Genomic DNA, 16888 nt, shown 5'->3' with positions numbered 1-16888 from the left:
AACGGCTTGGCCCAGGGTATTTAAGAGAACGCCTTCTTTGTTATGAACCCTGCTGCCTATTAAGATTGTCAAAGGAAGTTCATCTGAGGGTGCCACCAGTTTGCCTCGTGGTGACTCAAAGGCAAGCTTTCTATATAGCTGTCCCAGGGCTGTGGAACACACTTATTGTTGAAATTAGCTGCTCCATCCCTGGTGGCTTTTAGGAAACAAAGATGCACCTGTTCAGCCAGGCTTTTAGTTGCATTTTTACTGATCCATTACTTTAAATTGAATTCTGTATATGTTTTAATGTTTGGCTGTTTTTATTTGTTTGTTAATTGAGTTGAGACTTTTGTAAGGATACAGGTGGTCTAGTATCCATGGTCCCAGCACCCGCGGTTTCGCATATCTACGGTCAGGCAATATAGACCCAACCTCATTCTCTGCGGTTTTAAAAATAAGCAACATTCACCTATTCATAATTCCTGGGTGGCTGGAAATGACTTCCAATGTCATTTGGAAGTCATGTGAGCCATTTTGGAAGGGTGGTATACAAATCAAATAAATAAATCAAATAAATTTGCAGCCATCATTTTGCAGCACAGAACCATTTTGTAGCTCTTTTAAAAAAACATTCCCAAGAATTTGCGGGGGGGTGGGATTGGAAGATTTGCAGGTTTTGGTGTGCCTTTCTGGAGAGTTGGGAGGCCTGGAGAGCAAGGTACTATGTTTTATTTCTACTTTTTTGGCCCTTTTTTAGGCTCATGGAACTTAACCCCCTCCAACAGACTCAAGGTCTCGTTATTCACAGGGTTTTTTATCCGTGGTTGTAGGCTGGAACGGAACCTCATGTATTAAATAAATAAATAAATAAATAGGCGAGAGGGCAACCTGCTTCTATTTATTTATTTATTTATCATATTTTTACACTGCCCAAAACTTATGTCTCTGGGCAGTTTACAACAAGATTAAAAAGTAAAACATTAATTAAACAAAAATAAAACAAAACAAAACAAAAAAATTTAAAAGCAAGAAATTTAAAACACAATTTAAAATCTTAAAACAATATTCTAAAAACAACATTCAAAACAATCAAAACAATATCAGTTAAAAGCCTGGGTGAAGAAATGTGTCTTTAAGGACTTTTTAAAGGATGTCAGAGATGGGGAGGCTCTTATTTCACTAGGGAGCACATTCCAAAGCCTCGGGGCGGTGGGGTTCATTACGAAGAAGCCGTTCTCTTAAAAACCCAGGGCCCAAGCTGTTTAGGGCTTTATAGGTTATGACCAACACCTTGTATTTTGTTAATTTAGGCATCATGGCTGATAGCCACCGATAGAGCTGTCCTCCATGAACTTGTCAAATCCTTTTTGTAAACCATGGAATCTAGCAGCCTTCACCACATCTTGAGGCAGTGAATTCTATGCACTAATTCTTCACTGCATGCAGACGTACTTTCTTTGATTCACCCTGCATCTGTTGACAGAACGTCTGATTGGGTTGACCCCAGTTCTCGTATGATGGGAGGGAGAAAATACTCTCTATCCACTTCCTTGATACCATGCATATTTTTATAAACTTCTATGGTATGTCTCATTGGTCATTTTTCTTCTTCTTTCCAAACAGAAAAGTCCCAAATGCTAAAATCTTTCATTGCAGGAAAGGTGCGCCAGCGCTCTGATCATCCTGGTTGCCTATCTGTCTGTCTGTCTATCCTCATATTTATATACTGCCTGATATCTCTCTCTCTCTAGGCAGTGTCTTTTCTGCACCTTTTCCAGCTTTCTGATATCCTTCTGAAACGGGGCAACCAGAACTCTACATAATATTCCAAATGCAGCCACTCCCTACATTTGTATAACGGCATTATGATACTAGCAGTTTTGTTTGCAGTGTCTTTCCTGATAAGCACAGCATGGAATCAGTCTTCTTCACCACTGTACCCTGAAGACCACAAGACTGAGAAAGGACACAGCCGCTGTGCCTTCCACTCTGCTGCCCTTCAAGATTCTCCTCCCTTGCCTGCTATGAGGCCAAATCTGTTACAGCTGGTGGGGGAAAGAGGGCCGGCAAAGGAGCCAGGGAAGAAATAGGAGGCACAGCAGCTGCAGCCTCTCTTGGTGCTTCTGGCTGACAGCTGGCAACCCTACTCCCAGGAGCAGCTGGACCAGCCTATCACTCTGGAAAAGCTGAAGGGTTAGTCACTGAGAACAGCATCTCTCACCAAGGTCAAGCACCAGGGCCCAAGTGAGCCTTAAGGACAAGGTAAGAAGGGACAAAAGAGGGAGGAGACCTCAAAAGGTGCACTGAGAACACTGTATGAGGAGGACCCAGTGCATTTGGGGTTGCAAGACTCCTTTTTGTGGGCAACTGACCCAATTTCTCCAAGGAAAAGCTAACGCAATCTGAATGGTGGACTCAGTGGCTGGCATGAGGTGTAGCCCTCTGTCGCTGGAAGGAGGACTTAGGAGAATTGTAGGTGCACAAGGAGACTCCCTGTCTCTACGCTGAAGGCGTCTTTGCACAGCTGAGTGGATGCAGAGGGGGAAGCCATTTTTGCATCACCCCCACCCCACAGAAGCCCTTTCTGCTTTCTACTGAGAGTCTCACGGGAACAGATTTGGAGGGAGCGGAGTGATGCAAAAATGGCTTCCCCCTCCATGCCCGTTTGGCTGCTCAGAGGCACTGAAGGCTTCTTGCACACTGGTGATGGAGGGGTGAGCATCATGCCAGCCACGGAGGCTAACGCCCTATTAAGACATCTTGTTCCACATGTGTACAAGTGTCTGTACTAGTGTATGTGCTTTGGTGTGATTAACTGTACAGGTGAAACTCAGAAAATTAGAATATTATTTAAAAGTCCATTAATTTCAGTAATGCAAATTAAAAGGTGAAACTGATATATGAGACAGACGCATTACATGCAAAGCGAGATAAGTCAAGCCTTAATTTGTTATAATTGTGATGATCATGGCATACAGCTCATGAAAACCCCAAATCCACAATCTCAGAAAATTAGAATATTACATGGAACCAAGAAGACAAGGATTGAAGAATAGAACAATATCGGACCTCTGAAAAGTATACAGTATACTGTGCTTGATTGGCCATCAAACTCGCCTGACCTGACCCCATAGAGAATCTATGGGGCATTGCCAAGAGAAGGATGGCAGACATGAGACCAAACAATGCAGAATTGCTGAAGGCCGCTAATGAAGCATCCTGGTCTTCCATAATACCTCATCGGTGCCACAGGCTGATAGCATCCATGCCACGCCGCATTGAGGCAGTAATTGCTGCAAAAGGGGCCCAAACCAAGTACAGAATACATATGCATGCTTATACTTTTCAGAGGTCCGATATTGTTCTATTCTACAATCCTTGTCTTATTGGTTCCATGTAATATTCTAATTTTCTGAGATTGTGGATTTGGGGTTTTCATGAGCTGTACGCCATGATCATCACAATTATAACAAATTAAGGCTTGACTTATCTCGCTTTGCATGTAATGCGTCTGTCTCATATATCAGTTTCACCTTTTAATTTGCATTACTGAAATTAATGGACTTTTGCACAATATTCTAATTTTCCGAGTTTCACCTGTACATATTCCCCTCAAATGCTAGAAACAGATAGGAAGTACACTTACTACTGTAAGTGTGTTGAACATAATGTGTGCATACAGAGCTGTACATGAAAACACTGTGCATTTGTGTTGAACGTCATGTGAATCTATGGTTTAATTTCCCTTTTGTTTCAGAATACTGGGCTGAACACTGAGGCTGTGCTCTATATGATGATCCATCCATTCATTCAAAAGATGGGGAAAGAGCAAAGCAGGCACTAATGGCAGCAGCCCCTGAATGACCAGTCTGGGGCAGGAGAAGAAATCTTCCCCTCGAGCTGAGCCCAAAAGCCCACAGCAGTACTGTATTTTTTCCTTAAACTGGTCCTCATGAATCTGTTCACTTGCAAGCTAAGCAATAGCACAGACTGCTGTACCCAGGCGGAAATTCTACTGCATGGAATTGAAGTGGGAGGAGAAGGTTTTGTGCCCCATAGGTCAATGCCACCTGGCAGTGAGTAAGAGGGGATGGGACCAGTTTTCACAGTGATCCAGTGGAAAATAAATCAAATTAGTGGATAAGGAAAAGCAAATTGGGAGTTTCTGATACAGTGGAACAGTTCAACATATAATTAATGGGTGGCAACTGGGTTTGTTTGCTTTTCTGTTTGTTTTAGGAAAAACAAATGCTCAAGGAGTTCACTGATGGAAAGAATTCAGGAAGGCATTTCTAGCAGCAATTTCCAGAATGGTGAGTCAGGACCCATTAGCAGGTTGTAGAAACCTCATGGATGAGTCACAACCAGAATCATGTGTTGAAGGTGAAGGCCAGCAAGGAGTCTACATCAGAGGCACTTCAAAAGACAGAAGTCCACTGAGGGATGAGGGTCCCAACTTGCCACTGACTCAAAGGGGGCTGAGAGCCCCATGGTTACAGCAGCCAGTGTCTAATGTAAGCATAACGTCATGCGGGTGCCTGAAACTGGCAGCCACCAAGGGTCAGTTGTCATGTAAGCAGCTGCTAAGACAAGGCAGACGTAACAGGACACTGTGAGCCTCTTTTTAGAACATGGAAACTGGAAAAGATGGTTCCAAATGAATTTATAGTACTTTATAGCCTACTTTCCTTAAGGAACGTAAGCTTATGAGGCCACCCGGCATGTATGTATGTCTGTGTGTGTGTCCTCCCCTGCCCTCTGCCCCCGCATCTACTTCGCAATGCCTTGAGCAATATGAACCAAATTGGGTACAGTTGTAGGGACCCATAGGGTCACTTCAACAGTGTAGTTTGTGGTGATGTCACCCACCCCAATTCAAGATGGTGGACACGTGAACATTTGAGGCGCAAATGGGCTAACTTGTGAACCACTTAACTGATTTGAACCAAATATGGAACAGTTGTAGAGACACATAGGGAAACCTCAATGGCATAGTTCAATTCAAGGTGGCAGACACGTGAATGTTTGAGGCACAAGTGGGAACCGATTTGGACCAAATTTGTTACAATTGTAGGGACACATAGAGATATCTCAAATGCATAGTTTGTGATGTCATCTACCCCAATTCAAGATGGCAGACATATGAACATTTGAGGCACAAGTGGGCTAACTTGTGAACTGCCTAACCGATTCGGACCAAATTTAGTCCAATTGTGGGGATAGGGAAAGGAAAGTAGACAGATTAGTTCTTACCAGAACTACTTGTTTTGTTTTTGGCTGCTAGTGAACTCTTTCTACCCAGTGCAGTTGCTTCAGACTGCTGCCACACAGGGATTGAGCTGCCCTGCCATTTGTGCAAAAAAGGCTCTGTAATGATAATGACTGACAGGAAAGCTCACCAATCATATCAGTTTGTGCGCGGCGACCACCTCTTTGCTCAGTTGACAGATCGGCCTCCATCTCCATGAAGGCTTTCATGGCTGCCTCAGCCTTCTCTTTTATCTGCGCATGGATGGCTGCAGTCTGGGCCTCGTCCTTCAGCCCCCATTGCTGCAGGCTGCTCTCCAGCGTCTGGGGCACTGTGGCCTGATGCTTCAAGGGCTTATCTGACCGGCCCACACCACACACTACCTGGAAAGAACCAAGAAGTGTCAGATCTTTTTCAGCTGCTGGCATCCAGCTGGTCCACCTACTCACCAGAGTCTGAACACTTCCATTTTACAAGTCTCTGTTGTACTTTCTTTTGCACTTTCTATTGTACTGGTTACTTTCTGCTCAGAAGGCAGGCTATGCTTTGTGCACGTGCAAAAAGACTTCCATTCTGTCTTGAATTATGCTGAGGTACAGCTGAAGTACTCCCTCCTCAGGAGAAGATTAGAGATGGTAACGAGTCTGGCAGTTGCTGATATACATAGCCTATTTCCAAGCCAAAATGTCACTGTGATCTGCAAGCACCAACCAGATTTTGCTGATTTGTGCCTGTTCCCCACAAAACAGTTCAAAATTGTAGGGAAGGTCCTTGATATGCCAGAGAGCTAAGTCCTATCCAGACATTATGTTGAACACTCATACAATGAGTGTACGCAGATACAGTTATTCACACTGTATGCTGAACACAGGTCCAGCAGTACACATCCTATCTGTACCCATGTCTGTGACCAGGTTCACTTTTTACAATGAACATGGGTACGGCCATTCACACAAAAACATGTAGAAGTGTTCCGACATCAGCACACTTGAACACCGTCGTGACTGAATATGGCTCTAGTGTAGGCCAAGGGACTGAGCTGCAAAGCAGGTCTTCCCCAGGTCAAATCTTGCCTCTGCCGTGAACTCATCAAATGGCCTTAGATAAGCTACTCTGTCTCAATCTCAACTCCCCAGCTGCAATATTGATATAATAATATTTACCTCACAGGGTCATTGTAAGGATTACATCAAGATATTAAATGAGAAGTGCTTTGAACCCTCACAAGTGCTATACAAATGCTCAATATTATTGTCTCCACTCTTATCAACCAGCCAATTCCCTCACCTGACTGTGGACAGAGGGAAAGACTTTGGTGTCCCCACTGACCTGTTTAGAAGCACTATGCTTTTTGTGCCAGTGATGGCTCCCTGGGCTTTCTTCCCCTCATTTCCAACTGAGCTCATGGGTCCTGTTACCTTGCTCAGTAGAGGATGGTCCTTTCGAGATCTGCAGACAACAGCACATATTCGGACTGCCAGATTGGACCGCGGAGATGTGTTGCCTGGGAATCAGAGATGTAGGGCAGGGGAGCGAAAGAGAAGAGGGACAGAATATATCAGAAAGGCGAACTGATGGGAGTGGGCCACATGGAGAAGAATGAAACGGTTAGGATCAGAGAGCAAGAATATGTATTTCTAACTTGCCTTTCTTCCATCACAGAACTCAAGGCGACATACATGGGGATCTCTGATGATCACCCATCCAGGCATTGGCCAGACCTAGTCTGGCTTAGCTTCAGGAAGAGGGTTCTTCGACGTGGTCTCTGTCTTCTACACGGGCGATGCGCCTGCGCAGAGACCTCGTCGGAATCTAACAAGCTCAATTCTCCTCCTTTGGGCAGGAACCCCGACCCCAGCCACATGTGTGTTTTAATTGTTTTATGTTAACCGCCCAGAGATGAAAGTTTGGGTGGTATATACGTTTTCCAAAAATTTAAACAAACAAAGAAATAAATATGGGGCTGCGCCACTCCTCATGCCCTCAGTCTTTCGTCGTCATTGCTTCAGTAAATATTGTGGAGTCTGCAGCTCAACAGCAAGTAGGATTTTCTATATCCCCTTGTTTTCTCTCTGCTTTCATTTCTTCCTTAAGAGTTTCCTGAAAGGTCTGACACATTTGTTCCCTGATGATCCTGTCATGTCCCCTACCTGGGACTTGTCAGTGGTATGGCCTGTTACAACCACCGTTCGAGCCTTTGGCCTCCATTGATCCTCGTCTTCTCACCTGGAAGGTCGCCTTTTTGGTGGCCATTACCTCTGTCAGGAGGGTCAGTGAGTTGAGAGCCCTGAGGGTTGACCAGCTGTATCTTCAGTTCCGTAAGGACAAGGTCATTCTTCAACCAGATGTCCAGTTTTTGCCCAAGGTGGTATCTGTTTCACTGCTCATCACCGCTTACTTTGCCCATGTTTTTTCCAGATCCTTCCATGGATGTGGAGAGGAGGTTACATGGTCTGGACATTAGAAGAGCACTCTCCTTCTATGTTCAGAGATCTGCTGAGAGGCAGAAGTCCTCTGCTTTGTTTGTTCTATACGATGGGCCGCATAAAGGCTACAAGTGTCAGCTCAATCTATGTCTAGATGGATTGTGTCTACGATTGAACTGTGTTACCAGCTGGCTCATAAACAGTTGCCTACAACAGTTAAGGCTCATTCTGTTAGATCTGTGGCAGCCTCAGTGGCCTTTGATCGTGTGGTCCCGTTGGATGCGATATGTCAGGCTGGTACCTGGGCCTCACCACATTTGTTTATATGTCATTATGCAATTGATGTCAGAGCAGGACATCATGCAGTGTTTGGCAGGAGTGTCCTGCAGTCCATTCAGCTAGTATGCTTGTGTTTGAAATAAAAACTTCTGGCAGATTACATATTGCTTCAGTTTCTTCCCTTCTCCTTGGGTGCTAGCTTGTTATACGCCCATTTGTGTAGAAGACAGAGACCACGTTGAAGAACTACAGGTTACTCACCTGTAACGTTGGTTGTTCTAGTGGTCATCTGTACTTCTACATGCCCTCCCGTCTTCCCCGCAGGGTTCACTGAAGCTTGAGTCCATAACTGAGGGGATGAGGAGTGGCGCAGCCGCATATAGTGGCTGGGGGCGAGGTTCCCGCCCAAAGCGGGATAATTGAGCTTGTTAGATTCTGATGAGATTTCTGCGCAGGCGCATAGCCTATTTGTGTAGAAATACAGATGACCACTAGAAGAACCAACGTTACAGGTGAGTAACCTGTAGCTGTATCTCATGTGCCCTCGGACTATGCCCTGGGATGGAAGAATCTGTTGGTCTGGAGTCAAGTCAGCAAAATAACCCTGGAGGATTCTGAGATTACAATATGGTAACCTGCCCACCCTATCAATGCCACCAGTTGTCCAGCTTTTCCCATTCAACAGATTGCTAGTGCAAAGCATCCCTTTCAAACTCTCAAGGTCAAGAGTGAGCAAGATGTGTCCTGAGATGAAGCAAAGCAAGTGAAAGGGACAATTGGTCTCTCTAAGGGTCAGTGGTCAGAATTACGACTTTTGAGCTGGAGGGTGGTTCACTGTGTGAGCTGACCTTACTGGGAAGTGGCTAAAAGATATACTTACATGGGGAACTGTTTGTCTCAGGAGGTCCAGGCTGGACCATCCGAGCAGTGGGAACAAAGGCCTCCAGCAGGATACTCTCTTCCTCCTCCAGGGTCTCCAACAGTGTAAGAACAGCTTGTAGGACACAACCCTGTTCTGACTTAGCATGGAACGACACAGCTTGGGCTCCACTCCAGCGCCAACCTGAAGGTTTCACCACTACCTGTAGGAAGCATAACAGAGACAAGCTTAGGCACAGACAAAAATCTTACATTCCTCCCCAAAAGTTGTCTTTTCTATTCCTAAACGACCTGTGTGCTCACTGCCCCTCACAGCCATTGCTGTGTCTTTGCATACAGGGTGTGGGCCACTCTAGCTCTACAATAGACTCTTCTCAGTTTCTTGCCTCTTCCATCACTAGCTCAGGGCTTCTCACCTGACTGTAGGACTCCATGGCACCACCTTGTAAGAAGGCCGCAATTTCTTCCTGCAGCAGGTTATCTTGCCCCTCACGGCCACTCAGCTCTACCATGCGGACACGCTGCTCCTCTGTCACACTACGCAGGGGCAATGGGCGCTTGAAGGTGAAGGCCAGGGTGGGGGGCACCGCTACCCCTGCCTGCTGGTCCATGAGCTGACGTGTCAGCAGCTTGTCTTCCAATAGGCGTGCCAACTCTCCTGAGCCCCCTGTTGGGCAGTCAAGGTCTCGGGCTAGTTCCGCTGCTGATTGGCCCTGTACCTTGCACGGCCCAAAGCAGCCTGTGAAGTAGCTGACACGACGTGGGGGTGAAAATTCTTCCAGCGTTGTACGGCCACCGAGTTCAAAGGTCACAGCCTTGAAGACCAGCAAAGATGACTCTCCCGGGTGCAACTCCGATGGTGCTTTGGAGAGCCAGGCTGGTGACAAGCACAGCAGCATGTTCCCTGGGTTGAGGGAGAAGGAAGACATGAAATGCAGCCCATGGGTGTGTAGGAGAGATAGACACAGACTACAGACACGCTTGCCTTGAGCTGACTAGGGTAGCAAAAATGTACCTTCTGCTAAAGTTTTGGGAGGTGCTGCCAACATTTGGTGGCCTGTACAACACTCGTGTCAGAGTAATTAGCAGCAGCTGGGAGATTTGGCACCCTGTGTGCTTTCAGTGCTAACACCCAGATTATCTGCCCTGACAACTGCCTTGGAGCCAGCAGGGCAGGAATGGGTCCTATTCTTGTTCGCTGGAAAGTGTTACTCTGTCACACTTTTCTATTGGACACCACTGAATTGAGAGAGACTGAGCAGGGAAGGGGAAATGCAATAATCTGTCATGGCATCATTTGTACCTCTTCAGCATTTTAGACAGTAGTCAATAGTTCTGATGCACTTAGTCAATCAATCAATCAATCAAAGCCAGGCTGCCCATAGTTTGGATGGGAAGCTTGGAGAGTTTATCCAGACACTAAGTCCAAACTTGCAATTTTGTTGTTGAGGGTTAGTCTCACAAGTCTTAAAACAGTCAATAATGCCATAGCCAGTCCGTAGTGGAAGAGAGAGAGAGAGAGAGAGAGAGAAGGGCAGCTCCCAAACAGAGAAGTACAAACAAATTTTTATGCAGAATTTTTTCCATTATGACCAATATATCTGTAATTTAAAATTTCTGTTATGGCCATATTTAGGTTTTCCTGATTGGAAGGCTGCCTTTTCATACTATGGGTCTCAAAAACTAACCCCCTTCAATATCAGGAGGGGATCTGGGAAACTACAGGCTGGTCTGCTTAACTTCTGTGCTGAGTAAATTGTTGGAAAGCATACTTAAGGACAACATTGTTAAACATATAGAAGTACAGGCCTTGCTGAAGGTGAACCAGCATGGCTTCTACAAGGGCAAGTATTGCCTCACTAACCTTTTGGAGTTCTTTGAGAGTGTCAACAGGCATGTGGATAAAGGTGATCCAGTTGACATAGTATACTTGGACTTCCAAAAAGCTTTTGTCAAAGTTCCCCACCAAAGACTCTTAAGGAAACTTAGCAGTCATGGGATAAAGGTGACAGGATCATGTGTGGAATGGTAACTGGTTGAAGGACAAGTAACAGAGGGTAGGAATAAGTGGACAGTTTTCACAATGGAGTGAAGTAAGAAGTGGGGTTCCCCAAGGATCAGTAACGACCAGTGCTCTTTAACTTGTTCATAAATGATCTAGAAGTTGGGGTAAGCAGCGAAGTGGCCAGATTTGCAGATGACACTAAACTATTTAGGATAGTGAAATCCAAAGCAGACTGTGAGGAGTTCCAAAAGGATATCTCCAAACTGTGTGAGTGGGTGACAAAATGGCAAATGTGGTTCAATGTAAGCAAGTATAAAGTGATGCATATTGGGGCTAAACCCCCCCCCCACAACTTCACATATACACTGATGGGGTCTGAGCTGTCAGTGACTGTCCAGGAGAGAGATCTTGGGGTCGTGGTGGACAGCTTGTTGAAAATGTCGACTCAATGCGTGGCAGCTGTGAAAAAGGCAAATTCCATGCTAGAGATCATTAGGACAGGAATTGAAAATAAAAATGCTAATATTATAATACCCTTATACAAATCTATGGTGCAGCCGCATGTGGAGTACTGTGTAAAGTTCTGGTCACCATATCTTATGGACACTGTAGAACTGAAAAAGGTGCAGAAGAGAGCAACCAAGATGATCAGAGACCTGGAGCACCTTCCTTGTAGGCAAGGCTACAGCACCTGGGCCTTTTTAGTTTGGAAAAGAGGCGACTACTGGGGGACATGATTGAGGTGTAGAAAATTATGGAGTAGAGAAAGTGGACAGAGATAATTTTTTCTCCCTCTCACACACTCATACCAGGGGTCATCCCATGAAACTGAAGGCCAGGAAGTTTAGGACTGAAAAAAGGAAGAATTCCAATCCATGGAATTCTCTGTCACAAGATGTGGTGATGGGCACTAGCTTGGATGACTTTAAAGGGGGCATAGACAAATTCATGGAGGACAGGTCTATCAATGGCTACTAGTCCAGTGGCTACAGGGTACCTCCAGTCTCAGAGGCAAGCTGCCTCTGAATACCAGTTGCAGGGGAGCAACATCAGGAGAAAGGGCGTGCTTTCGCCTCTTGCCTGTGGCCTTCTTACAGGCAGCTGTCTGGCCACTGTGGGAAACAAGATGCTGGACTAGATAAGCCTTGGGCTTGATCTGCAGGGCTGTTCTTATTTAGTGCATGAGCAATGGGTGCAGAAGTAAACTTGCTCCAAGAGAATCATGTTTGCCACACAAATTAAACTAGAGAGAGAGAGATACACACGCCAAGGAACAAAAGATACCAAAAAGAGATGGAACTGTAATAAATAAATATAAATGCCAAAGGCTTCACAACAGCATGGCATACTGATATGCTGTGTATCTGGGGATTGAGATTGGTGAGGCTAACAGCACTGACAGAGGCTCATCTCTGTCCCCTGCGCCTAGGGCTGGCACTCTCTGCTCATGGGATGAGAAAGGCCCCGCTCTGCCCCCACTTTCCCTCCCAGTCACATCCCTTCAGCTGTGTGACTGAGGTGGGGTTTTTTTTTCAAGCTCTTGAGAAATGAGCGCTGTGGAAGATGGAGGGAAGAAAACACTGCTCCTCTTCCAAGCCCCTCCAACCCACTTTTCCTCCTAGAGGGCTGAGGCTGGAGCAGGGCCACCAAATTATCCACTTGGAATGCTCAATTCAGAGCCTCAAGATTTTTCTTTAACAACAACTACTCTACAGGGTGGGGGAAACTGGGACAATCTCTGCCAAAGCATCCTCCTGCTTCTCCTTGGCTTTCTCTCACTGCCAGCCACTTCACTTTAAGAAAGTGCCTGGAAGGAACACCACTGCCCCAGTTTCCTCAAAAACATCTCACCTCTGACAGCAGTGACCCCAGACCTACCCACTCTCCCTCATACCACACCTAATTTAAAGGCATATAGAGCTCTCTTTCCTGCTCTTTTGCAAAAGACCTTCATCCTTTGCTACTCTACTTCCCCAGTGGTGCAGGCCTCAATTTTCCTAGGCATCAACCCTTTTCACATTCACCATTTGAGCCTGGTCTCAAGTTATTCTTTCTGTGAATGTGGGGATGGGGAGTGAGACCCTGCCCACTGGCCCTGCCTCTGGCACCCCTTTGGCCTCATCTATGAGGGTTGTGCCTGTTGAGCCATGCCCACAGTGGTTGTGTGTTTAGTGCTCTTATGCAAGGGGCTGGGATCACCCAGGGCTCCAACTTCCATGGTGCAGGCAGGTATGTCCCTTTGCATAAGAATACTGAATGTGCAGCTGCTGGGGGCAAGGCCAATAGGCACCTCAGCTGCTGGAGATTGCAGCTGCTGAATGTGCAGCTGCTGGAGTGTGAAGCCAGTGGGCACCATCCCACTTAACCTGTTCAGTTACTGCAGAAAGATTAACTTGAGAACAGGGCTATGGCGTGCTGTCCCTGCTCTGGACCTCTATGCATTCAGTAGACTGCACAAGCAGGGTCCCAGTAGTGAGCTGAGACATATGTGCATACAGTGCGCATAAGTTCTATAGGAACATAGGAGGCTCTCTTATACCAAGTCAGACCTTTGGTCCATTTAGCGGAGTATGGTCTACACTGACTGGCAGGGGCTGCCCAAGGTTTCCGACAGAGGTCTCTCCTAGTCTGCTAATTTGGCAAAGAGGCACCTTTTAATGTGGTGATTATCTTTATTGAGCAGGGGGAGAGTAACTGGCCCTATCCACGCCCAGCACAGTACCTCCAGTGACTGTTGCTGGTGTCTATCTTATGTTTCTTTTTAGACTGTGAGCCCTATGGGGACAGGGAGCCATTTTATTTATTTATTATTTCTCTGTGTAAACTGCCCAAGCTATTTTTGGAAGGACAGTATAGAAATCGAATTAATAATAATAATAAATAATAGTCCTACCTGGAGATGGCAGGGAGTGAACCCGGGACCTTCTGCATGCCAGATGCTCTACCACTTAGCTACGGTCCCATCCCTGAAGGGAAAACTCTTGCAGTAGATGGTGCACACATGTAGACACCCATGCAAACCAGGGTGAACCCTGCTTAGCAAAGGGGGAAATTCATGCTCACTACCACAAGACCAGTTCTCCACCCTGTCTCTCCCATGCGGGCAGGAGCAGAGACAGCACAGGGGATCTTGCTCTCCTGCTCCACAAGTTCAATGTCATATGTGCAAAGATAAACTAAGAGGGGAGGAAGCCCTTTCTGCCACACTTTGCTGCTTTCCCTACACATGCTGCTGCTGGAGGAGGGAGGGCACATACAGAACACACACCCTGCCTCTTTGGCAGCTGGGACAACAATAGCAATGGAGAAGGAAAAACTGTCTCTGCTCCAGCCGTTCCCTGCCATTCACATTGACCTCAGACTTATCAGCTGCACTCAGAACTGCTATCCCAATGCCCTCCCAAAAATAGTTGATACAAAACTAGAGCTTCACTGGGCACATCTGAATGTGGGTATGAGGGTGCAAAAGGCCTTGGACTTGCATAGACACCCCCACATTCTCATACGTATACAAGAATTCTTGTATGTTTATGGCACTGGAAGCTCTGTATGCTTCAGGCAGGGAAGTGTGTGAGGGAAGGACAAATTCTCTCACAAGAGGATAACTGGTGAGGCTCTGGGCATTAAGTGAAGCCACAGTGCCAGAAGCCCTTCACCTGCAAATCTCTCTTCAGGTCCACTTTCTTTCATCTTGGAAATTTCCCCCTGCCTCAGATGCCCATATACCTATTGTTTGGAGCTACAATGTCAAATGTCATTTATTGTAACTAATGTTTTAACTTTTTCTGTTTGTTTGTTTGATTGCTTGTTGTAAACCACCCAGAGACATGAGTTTTGGGCGGTATAGAAATATGTTAAATAAAATAAAATAAAAGTGACGAGACAGAGGAAACTATTCATGAGACCGTTGTTGGGGACAGCTATCTGGAACAGTTTAATTCTGAAAATGCTAATTCTAAAAATGCTAATGTGCTGGGTCACACATTACCTCCAGAAAACTACAGCACTTTTGGGGCACTTTTTAGAATAAAAAAGATTGTTCAGATAAGCTCTAAATCAAAAGACATGTTCACAAGAACATATGCCTAAGAGGCACATGTGTCTAAGCAGAAGCACTTCTTCTGTGCAAAAACCAGCTGTGGAGCAGGGGGCAATCACAATTTGGATGGGATTATGTGGGGAGGGGGAGGTTAAGTCTCTCACACCATTTCCCCACTGAAAATCACCCCCAAGTGGAAATTTGCCCCCAAAGTGAAATAGCCACTTCTAGGGTAAATTACCACTTTAGAAAATGATGTGACAGGAAAGAGTTAACCTCCTTCTCTCTCCTTATGTGCCACCGTCCTGACCAAGACCACCCCCACCCACCCCCGCTGTAAATATCTGGCTGTTGGGCAAAAAAAGAGGCATTTCTGGTAGAGGGAAAAACACCTCTTTGGCAGGTGATCCCATGAATGTATGTTTGGCCACACCTTTGGTTTTATTGTCCCCATAGATGGGGCTATTTTCACACACACCCCAGTGTGTCTTGAAACACAAGAGCTTATTTTTTGACAAAATGTACCCCCTTTTAAATGGCAACATATAAACATGGTGCAGTCTGTTGTGAATGCAATGTGTGCTCTTTAATGGCTAAGTTTCCTTACACTAAACCTTCCTCACACTAGTAGTAGCAGTACTAAACACAGAAATGGGGCCTAATTCCTGCCCAATAGCTGCTTCTGTGTTTATTGTTGAGGAAAGGAAACCCAGCAGTCTAACATGTTTGTCTATTCACAACTGAGGGCCGATTTGGATGATACTTTGTCTGCTGGCTGGCCGGCCACATAGGATCAGGGCGTGTGCAAGCCATGAGCATGTACAATCTTTCCCTCTCTCATGGCGTGCCAGGGCACCTCTCCCTAAACTTGTTGTGGGGGTAGTTTTTCCAATATGGGCTGAATGTAGAGGATCTGTCCCCTCATATGATTAGGGAAAGGCACCCTGACATGTGGGAAGTTGGTGGGGTGGGAGGACATGAGCACTCACAGCACACACTATCTCATATGGCTAGCCAGTGGACAAAGCACTGTTTAAACCAGCCCTGATAATAGCCCTATTCAGACGTTGCATTGTACATATGTACAAGTGTCAGGCATTGAACAAGGATGGTATGTTTCTCAGATTATGGGAAACACCTATATTGGGCAGCAGCGATATAGGAAGATGCTGAAAGGCATCATCTCATACTGTGAGGGAGGAGGCAATGGTAAACCCCTCCTGTATTCTACCAAAAGACAACCAAAGGGCTCTGAGGGTGCCAGGAGTCTACATCAACTTGACAGCACACTTTAGTTAAAATTAAACAGCAGTTAAAGCATCATGGATGATCGATTTTATATATGTTTATTTTAAAAGTGTACCTGCGTACAGGGCCCCTCAAATGCAGGAGACATTGGGAAGTGTACTACTATATGGGCGGTGAACATAATGCGTGAATAACTGTAAGAGCAGGGCCAATCAGATGGGAGGCCAGGAGGGCTATTTGGCTGGGGCCTCAAGCTTAAAGAGGGCCTCAGATTTATACATGTGTTAATTTTTTGGCATTTGATAAGTTTCACAACTTGTCTGTATGCGCATCCCTATTGGACGAAAATGTGACACACTTTCTCCGCCTTTTTGGTGCCTTATTTTGTTTTCATGTGTCATCATATTTTTTTTATTATTATGGCTAGGGCTTCAAAAGGTGGAAGTGGCCCAGGCCTCTCTCGACTTCTGAGAGGGCCTGTGTTTGACCGTACAGATCTGAATGTATGTACACTCTGCAGAGATTACATGTGTGTTGAACATGTCTGAATAGGGCTAATATATATTTTATCACTGAAACCTCAGGCACTTTGTATGCCCAAGTAAAGTGTGAGCTAAGAGTCCTGGCAGAAGAGCTACGAGGGCGTTTATTGATTTGGACAAAGAGTTCAGCGTGGGGGATTGTGCCTTATGCATAAGGCTAGAGAAAGTTGACCTTCTGCTTCATTCCAGCCCTTTGCTTTTATATGCACCTCAGCCAGAGGGAAATCTGAGCAGCTCAGC

The 16888-nt window shown here is 45.7% G+C and overlaps 1 protein-coding gene across 1 annotated transcript in view; it reads right to left on the bottom strand.

Moving 5' to 3' along the window:
• The window catches only part of CARNS1 (carnosine synthase 1), a 39713-nt gene that overhangs the window by 6391 nt on the left and 16434 nt on the right, over positions 1-16888 (bottom strand). Inside the window, exons 5-8 of the mRNA XM_053287239.1 lie at positions 9231-9718; positions 8816-9017; positions 6649-6734; positions 5382-5613 (exon numbers count right to left, since the gene is read on the bottom strand). Coding sequence (XP_053143214.1) covers positions 5382-5613; positions 6649-6734; positions 8816-9017; positions 9231-9718 — 1008 coding nt within the window. The remainder of the gene's footprint in view (positions 1-5381; positions 5614-6648; positions 6735-8815; positions 9018-9230; positions 9719-16888) is intronic.

The sequence above is a fragment of the Hemicordylus capensis genome, chromosome 1 (assembly GCF_027244095.1).
Source record: "Hemicordylus capensis ecotype Gifberg chromosome 1, rHemCap1.1.pri, whole genome shotgun sequence".
Lineage (NCBI taxonomy): Eukaryota > Metazoa > Chordata > Lepidosauria > Squamata > Cordylidae > Hemicordylus > Hemicordylus capensis.
This window is presented reverse-complemented; position numbering and strand designations above follow the sequence as displayed.